The 9,533-nt window shown below is 32.6% G+C and overlaps 1 protein-coding gene across 1 annotated transcript; it reads left to right on the top strand.

Annotated features, from left to right (window-relative positions):
* LOC110030934 (abscisic acid 8'-hydroxylase 3-like) lies at positions 1-4,706 on the top strand. The gene is given in 7 exon segments (XM_020733930.1): positions 1-635; positions 1,181-1,335; positions 1,337-1,565; positions 1,659-1,839; positions 2,426-2,532; positions 3,209-3,327; positions 4,128-4,706. Coding segments are annotated over 7 exon segments (1,422 nt in total). The 5' UTR covers positions 1-122; the 3' UTR covers positions 4,246-4,706.
* The last annotated feature ends 4,827 nt before the right edge of the window (positions 4,707-9,533 follow it).

Raw genomic sequence — 9,533 nt, 5'->3', positions numbered from 1 at the left:
TTCACCCTCTTTTTTTCCCCACCAAAAACCCAACTCTTCTTCTTCTTATTACTTCCTGCTCTTCCCCTCACTGCTTCAGCTCTGCTTCAATAACCTCTCTGCAACTCCCAAGGTCGCCTTCCATGGCGATATCTCCACTCCTTTTCATCATTCCTCTCCTCCTCATCTGTCTTCTCCGCTACATTACACAGAAGAAGAGACCCCCACCGACGACAAAGCATCTCCCGCCGGGATCCATGGGCTGGCCTTACATAGGCGAAACATTCCAGCTCTATTCCAACAACCCTAACGATTTCTTTGCGGAGAAAGAGAGAAAGTATGGCGCGGTGTTCAAAACCCACATACTGGGTTGCCCCTGCGTGATGGTTTCAAGCCCCGAGGCGGCGAGATTCGTTCTGGTAACAAAGGCGAATCTATTTAAACCTACTTTCCCGGCCAGCAAGGAGAGGATGCTCGGTCCGCAGGCCATCTTCTTCCAGAGAGGCGATTACCATGCCAGGCTTCGCCGCCTGGTTCTTCGCGCTTTTATGCCGGAAGCCATCCGCCGGAAGATCGCCGGCGTTGAGGAAATTGCGGTTCGGATGCTTTCTTCTTGCGATGGCCGATTCATCAATACCTATCAGGAAATGAAGACGGTGAGTTCCGGATATCTGAAATTATGATCTGTATGACCTAATTTGTCTTCGAGTTTACAATATTTGAGTGAATTGAATACAGATTCAATAATTGGAAGAAGATTTAGTGATTCTGTTCTTTTAATTTTTGAATTTCGCGCCTTTTTTAATCAAGATGGGATTGCTTTCTGCTTCGCTTACCTGTTTGACTAGGTTTGAGTCCTGCTATAATTCTAATTTAAATCCATGCACTGTTTTGTTAATGATTTTAAGAAAAACAATTCAATTCAATTTTTGAAAACAAAGATTGCATTTATACAAACACTATAATCACCTACTTCGCTGTGGATTTGGTGCTACAGATCTTAATTTGGATCAAAATCTCCAGATCTATTTGTCTTTTTACTGAGAAAATGATTTTATGCAAGAAAAAAAATTCATTACATCTATGTTAGAAAAACACTATATATTTCACATGAATTGAATCGTGAACACTGAAATCAAAATTTTCCCCAATTTTGTTTGGTGAATCAATCCTAATCACCATCAATTTATTTTAATTACAGTACGCATTGAATGTCGCCTTACTCTCAATCTTCGGCAAAGAGGAACAATCCTGTATAGAAGAGCTGAAGCAGTGCTACTATATTCTGGAGAAAGGATACAACTCAATGCCCATCAATCTTCCCGGAACACTCTTCGAGGAAGCAATTAGGGTTTCTTGTAGCGAAAATCATATCATCCCGAAGGGATTCAGAAGCTAAAACAGATCAATTCGATGCCGGCGACCTTCTCGCATCCTTCATGGAATCGAAGGAAGCTCTTTCCGATGATCAGATCGCCGATAACATCATCGGCGTCATCTTCGCCGCTCGAGATACAACGGCCAGTGTTCTTACCTGGATTCTCAAGTATCTTGCAGAGAATCCATTAGTTCTTCAAGCCGTAACAGTGAGCACCATTAATGTTATATTGAGTTGTATAGATTTATTATCTTTTTGATTGTTTTGATTGATTTTTTTGTGTTGATTGATTGGAATGCAGGAAGAACAGGAGGAGATTAGGAGGAGTAAAGAGAAGATTGAAGGAGATGAAGAGTGTGGATTGAATTGGGCTGATACAAAGAGGATGCCTGTAACTTGCAGGGTGATACAGGAGACTATGAGAGTGGCCTCTATTCTATCATTTACTTTCAGAGAAGCTGTGGAAGATGTTGAATATGATGGTGCGTCAATTTCCATCTTTTCATTTTTTTTTTTTTTTGGGCCATTTACATATAGACCATCCAATCCTTATGTGTTTACATATCTAATGCTTAAACTTTGATTATATCATTTATATCAACAACAACTTTGTTCACATCAAAAATACTACCGAGAAGTACACATTTTCATGCACAGGTAAAATTTGAAGCTTAGGTTTGTATTGATATGTAAATACATAAGAATAGAGTGGCATGCTTGTAAATCTTCAATTTTTATTTTGTTTTTTTCATTTTTGGTATATCAAGGTGGATTTTTTACATACACACCACCCAATTCTCATGTATTTACGGGCCTAATACCTATACTTTGATTATTACATTTATACCCCAATAACTTTGATATCACATCAAAAATACTTCCATTTAAACTTTTAAAAAGCGAAACAAGCTTTTTCAAAATTGAAGCTTGGGTATGTATTGATATGTAAATACATAAGAATTGAGTGGTATGCTTGTAAAGCTTCCATTTTTATTTTTGGAATATGAAGTTGGGGACTTTTTCCATTTTTTTTTTAATTTTTGAATAATTTGATGTGTGTGTGTGCAGGTTATCTAATACCGAAGGGGTGGAAGGTGCTGCCGCTGTTCAGAAATATTCACCACAGCCCAGACAACTTCCCCGAACCTGGAAAGTTTGATCCCTCTAGATTTGAGGTAATAATAATCAAATCCGAATAAAAATCTCATTTTTAGATTAAAAATCAAATCTTTCATATTACATGTTGAAATATAAACAGAAAGTTACACTAAGAGACATTTTTTTTTAAAATCAGAATTTATAAATCTCTCATTCTGAGAATACAAGTTAGAAGTTTTGTGTTAGAATATTATCATATAAAGTTTCTTAAATTTGACTTAATTTAAAAATTCATTTTTTAACAAAATATGGATCACCACATTCCAATATAATTTTACAAAACTATCCTTAACCTAAAAAAATACTAAAAGAGGTGTGGTTGCCAGTAAGAAAGAGGGAGACATTGATGGAATTCGTTAATGGTGTGGACGGTACTGTCGCTGTCCTCGCTCGTTCACTTCCAGCTGAATTCTCCCCATTATTTTAGAGAAATTTACACACATACCACATAATTATTACATATTTACAAATCTATCATCTAAATTTTTATATTTACATAAATGTAAACTTTTAAATATCTTATCAACTAAATTTTTTTTTTTTTTTTTTGGCACTTATATCTTTTTTTTTTCTAAAAAAAAATTAAGATAAGCATATCATGAATTCATGATAATCTATAAAATATTGATTTTTGAAAAAAATTATGTACAATGCAAAAACTTAATTTTGTTTTATTTGCTGTTGTGGTAACAGAAAAGTCCAAAGCCGAACACCTATTTGCCGTTCGGTAACGGGACCCACGCGTGCCCTGGAAATGAGTTGGCAAAGCTGGAAATACTCGTCTTTCTCCACCACCTCACCACAAAATACAGGTGTGGGTCCCCCACGCACCCCCCTCCTCTCCTCAAACATCAAGTTTTAAAAAATCTGATTTTGATTGCAATCTTATCACAAAATTTTGTTGGGAAGATTTACATACACACCACTCAATTGTTTCGAATTTACATATCTAACACCCAAAATTCAATTTTTTTTTTTAGCATTTCATTGATTTAAAGATAAAATTTTGAAATTTAATATATTTTGAATAGCTCACGAGCTAGCGAGTCAACTCAGGATTAGCCTGAGTTTTACTTGTTTAGTTCGTCTAAACTTAGTTCACAAAGTCCGCTTGATTTAGTATATAATTTAAAATTGTAGTATTGTTGATGTGTTGTCAAAGAGTTTAGGGGGCATAAATATAAAACTAAAGTTTAGGGGTTAGATGTATAAATACATATAACACTTGGGTGGTATGCATGTAAATGCCTCCCACTTGGGATAAGGTGATGTAGATTAGAGGAATTCTAAAAGGGCCAATTGCATTCCTCTTTTTCTTTTTGTTTTATATTATTAAAAGATAAGATACATTTCAGTACTTATCTTCTCAAATATCTCGTATATATTTACTCCTATTTTATAACATTGCAATCACAATACTTAGAATATATTATTTTCTTAAATCTTAATAATTGACTTAAAGCTTAACAAAAAAAAAATGAAAATTAATAATTATAAAACAATAGTTTTATACTCTTTAAAATAATATAAACTGTTTTTTTTTATATATTTAAATACTAATTATTATTATTTTCATTCTAATTTATTGATCTTATGATATACTCTTTTCCAGGTGGTCGATTTCTGGATCCAAAAGTGGAATTCAGTTCGGACCCTTTGCTCTGCCCCTTGACGGCTTGCCCATCAAAATAGATCGCTTACAACAAAATAAATTAAATTCCAATTATTAATAGGCATAATATTTATCAGCCTCACTAATTTCTATATATATATATATATATATAGATAATTTATGTATATAGAGAAAAAAAGGAGAGCTGTTGCAATCAAAGTGATGTGCGATAGGACTCTCTCCCTTAGAAAGTAGAGAATATTACGTCTGGAGTACGATATATCTGTACTTCATGTACAATATTGTTATATACTGTTGTAGAACATGTGTGCAACAGTACAATATTGTTGTGCGCACGTAATAATTTTTCTAGAGAAAGAGAGAAGAAATTAGTTTATTCTTGAGGGGAATGGAAGAAAGAAGCATTAGGATTATTTGAAAATTAAGAGGATTGGGGGAGGAAGTTATTTTATTTTATTTTATTTTATTTTATTTTTCATTTTTTTTAAGGATGTAATGTTCATTTATCATTGAGCAGAGAATGTGTTTGATATAATTGTAATGCATAGCACATTGATTAATTTTAGTCATTTTTATCAAGAATTTTATGATGTGTACAAGAATGGTTTGTTGTGCCAAGTTGGCTCTAAATTTGGCTCTTAATATGCCTTTTGATGTGGCAATATTCACTAAGGATGTCATTAGCATGAAGCTCAGAGCAATCAATATCAATTTAGGACCACATAATCTTTGAAGATATTATGCTCCAAATGATTGCTCAAAGGAATATTTATGAAGACAAAGATTGATTGGAGAACCAAAATATTATCAATTCGATTCGAAAAATATACATACGTGGCATATAAAATGTTATTATGTTTGATGAATTGCAATGTTCGAGTAATGATTTAAATTTGACCATATCATCGTGTATTTCATGTGGTTGGAACTTTGACGCTGTCTGGAAGTGCAAACATCAAATGGAATAATCTCGTGTTACCAAGAAACATGCTTTGCGATAAGTTTGGCTATTTTCTTTTTCTACATTCATTAAATGGGGTAAGGATTAGAACAAAGGGGATTCTTATATATAAATATAATAGCTTATCTCCTTCATGTGTGTTGCCAGCTTAGCTTATCAATAATGGCTATAATAGTCAAACATCAAATGATTGAAATGGATGATTAATGGCTTCAATTTCAACCAAAATCACATTAGGGTTGAGCCACAAAGTCTTCTTATATTGTTTGGCTCGGTTCAAAATACAAGATGATTCAGCTAGCACAAGCTTGCTTTTCTTGGCTTCGTTTGAATTCATCTATTTATACTCTATAGTTTGAAACCTAACAACTCGTGTTATTAGAAACTTAACTAGGGTTTATGAAAAGCTATAATGTATATAAATATTCCTTTAATTCATTTACCCAATTCCTTCATAGAATTCTTTAAATACACACTATAGAACCTTAAATTTAAACATCCCTAATTCAACAAGACTTTGGATTCATTCCCATATTGAGCGGTTATAAGAACCCACAGACATAAAGGCATAGCACATAATTGTAAATTAGCATGGCACATTTAAAACAAAGGGGCATTTACATACAATACCACCCAATTCTTTTGTATTTATATATATCACAACTAAACTTTACTTTTTACATTAATACCGCTCAAATCTTTCGCATCACATCAACAATATCATAATATTTACTTTTAAAAGTGAAATACAACTTTTCATGCATAGATAATGAGACATGTATGTAAAAAATTAAACTTTGTTTGGTCGAATCCATTCTCCGTGTACAATTATATATATACACCACTAATTTTAGGTGGGATTTTTTTTAGCTTCTATTCTTATGTCTCGACCCTTTAATCATACCTCGAGCTTTTTTCCACTTTGGAAAAGTGCCTAAAATCCACTAATCACTCGTGTTATCCGGATAAAAAATGAATTTCACAACGTTCCAACAAAGAATCAATCAATATGTCAATATTTAACTGAAGTAAAGACTAGATAATAATGTTATTCAGGCCGGTCGATCTAGCAAACATATTATATATTCTACTAAATGGATTGCCACCAAACAATCAAGACTAGGAAACTACCATGAGCACTAAACTCACCCATATCAATTTCAACAAGCTTTATCCCTTGCTTGCAATAATGTAAATGGACTACCATCGAATTATTAATACACAAATCTATAAAAAAATCAATGCCCGGCTATTTATACTCAAGGATATAGATTTTATATATGTGTCGCGTTCCCCGACTCTTTGGTTAGCAATTGCAAAGTCAGTTCTAAGTTCCCTGGGGTTGGGGGTTCGAATCCGCCTATGTGTTGTTAAGTTGAGTGGTTCATAGAGTTGGCTATTTATCACATACACTTAAGACTGTTTATCTCATAAATTGATTGCCATCCACGACACTCAATCTAACCTATCCAATATCAGCTTCACTAAATCGACACTATATTCTCATCTAAGAGCCTTTGGTTGCATATAATAAAGGATTCAAGGACTCTTAATATTCCAATCATGTTTGTATACTAGAGGTCATGGTATACCACTATTTCCAGTTACATAAAACAAGGATTCACTTGTAGCTCTCTGATCCATCTTCGCCGCTATATCAGCCTAAAAATTTATTTTCTTTGCTTATGTCGACAAAATTTTCCTGACCCGTAACGATCAAGATCTATGCCAACTCGCCTTCATAAACTTCACCATCACTTTAACATGAAAAAATATAAGGTCTATTTCCTACTTTCTTTATGAATTATCCTCAATCAAACCAAATACATAAACTTTTCACAACACAAGTATGAGTGATTGCAAACAAATCTCTAATCCTTTACCATTATACTTTCCATCAGATGTTGCTTCCAATCTACTACTATGTTCTAACCATGGTTTATATTTACAACTTGATGGATCTCTTCAATATCTATCTATTGTCACAAGAGAAGACCTCATGAGCTATTAAAAGGGTATGCTAGTAGGGGTGTGCAATATTTGGTTAAAACTAAAAAACCAAACCTAATCAAATAAGTTTTGATTGATCTGGTTCGGTTTCAAAAATGCATTTCTATTTTTGGTTTGCAAAACCTGAATAACTGGTTTTTGATTTTTGGTTCGGTCAAGTTTAAATCAAACCGAACAAAATCAAAATTAAATAGACAAATTCATGCAATTAAATTGATATTATACATAAAAGAAATGTAATTTTTCATGTTTGTTCATAACCAAAATCCAACTAACAAAAAAATTTTATTTTATTTTTTTATAATCAAACTGTTTAAACTAAACTAAATTTGGTTCGGTAAAAATATTGAATTAAATTTTGAATGGTTTCATTTTTCGGATTTTAGTTGCAATCAGTCAGACCAATTAGAAAACCGATCCATCCAAACCCACTGAATGATCAGTCATCACATGCATCTTCCAAAACAATGCCATTTCCTACTTATCAAGCGAATTCTTCATTATATCAAGGGAACTCTTCATTACATTCTTCTCCCATCAAAATAAAAGATCCGCATCTTAATGCCTATTCAGATTTTGCTTTGGTTGGCGATGCAAAAGACTGAAAGTCAAACACAAAGTGATATAATGTTCATTTGGGTCATACTCTAATCTCTTGGTGTGTAAGGAAACGATTTACCACTAACTGAACACTAAACATTGAAGTTTTAAAAATCGAAAACCGAAATGTATTTTTGAAACCAAACCGAATCAACAAAAACTTTCAGTTCGGTTCAGTCATTCAATTTTGACCAAATAATACACACTCTAGGCTCTGGGACAAAATTGTCGTGCAAACAGTGAAGGGGCTATTTTGGCACTTTTCTACATATATGTGTGTGCAATACGAACCAAGTTAAAAGGACATTGGTTAGAACTTAAAATTATTGGATTTTGTAATATGAACAAAGTGTGAGGTGATTACAAACTGCACATTAAGAATGTAACCAAATAAACCAAGAAAAATTTATAATACATGAAAATAAAAATGAAAATGATATTTATACATGGTCCTAACGACCATAATAAGAAACTTTCAAACAATAGGAAAATTACAATAATTATTAAAACAAAACAAAACAAAACAAAACAAAATGTAAATTTTGTATTGGATTTTGTGATGAAAGATAAAGATCATATCAAGCTGCCAACAAACTGTTCAAATTTAATTTCAAAGCATTGCAACCATGCCAAATGAATACGACTATAAGCCATAGCTAAATCCAGAGAAAAATTTAAAATTCTATCTTATCAAATGTGACAATAGAAACAAACTCAATCAACAAGTTGCACAACAGGATATCATTAATAAAAAATTAGACAGACTGGCTCTCAAATTCATTAAATTTGCTTTTAAGTCTTAAGTACTGCATTATCATCTCAAAACGTATCAAATTTATTTTAAAACCGTCTTTACTTAATTTTTTTTTCCCCAATCACAAGCCATGTTACTCATGTTTTTGCTTCATAGACAACACTGATTTTTGGAGAGGATTTTTTTAGCTTCTATTCTCATGTCTCGACCCTTTAATCAAACCTGAAGATTTGTTCAATTTTGCAGGAGTGTCTACAATCCACTAATCACTCGTGTTGTCCAACTAGAAAATGAACTTTACAACATCTCTATAAAGTATCAATCAAATTGAAAACTACAGTCGATAATATTGCTATTTTGGTCAATTGATCTAGCAAACACACTATATATTCTCAAAAGGACTATCACAAAACTATCAAGCCTTCGAAACTATTATTAGGACTAAACTCACCAATATCAATTTCAACAAGCTTTATCCCTTGCCTACAATGATAAAAATGGATTAGCATCAAATTATTAATCCATGACTCTATAAGGAAATCAATCCCTAGCTATTTCTACTCAAGGATATAGATATTATAACTTTTATCAATGACTTCTCTAAGAAAAAAATAATGAATTAATGATGGAAGAGCAAAATAAAAAAAATATGTTCCAAATCTCTTCTTGTAATGGGGAATTAAGAACTAATTCAAATTTTTATTTACTCTCAAATAGAATGGGGTAGACGAATAAAAACATAAACATATTATTGAAATTTTTCGCACTTGGCTTCTTAAAGTTGGCTCTTTATCACATAAACTTTTTAATATTGTTTATCCCATAAATCGATTAACATCCACGAGAACCAATCTAACTTATCCACATCAATATTGTCATCTAAGAGTCTTTGGTTGCATATATGATAAAGGAATCAATGATTCTTAATATTCCAATCATGTTTGTATAGTAAAGAAAACAAGCTCTACGATAAAGGTATACCACTATTCCTAGTTACCTGCAAACAAAAATTCACTTGCAGCTCTACAAACCCTCTTTGCCGCTATAACAATCTAAAAAT

Source organism: Phalaenopsis equestris, unplaced genomic scaffold (assembly GCF_001263595.1).
Source record: "Phalaenopsis equestris unplaced genomic scaffold, ASM126359v1 Scaffold000761, whole genome shotgun sequence".
In the NCBI taxonomy this organism is placed as follows: Eukaryota; Viridiplantae; Streptophyta; class Magnoliopsida; order Asparagales; family Orchidaceae; genus Phalaenopsis; species Phalaenopsis equestris.
The sequence above is the reverse complement of the archived record's forward strand: the minus strand, read 5'-3'. Positions and strand labels throughout refer to the sequence as shown.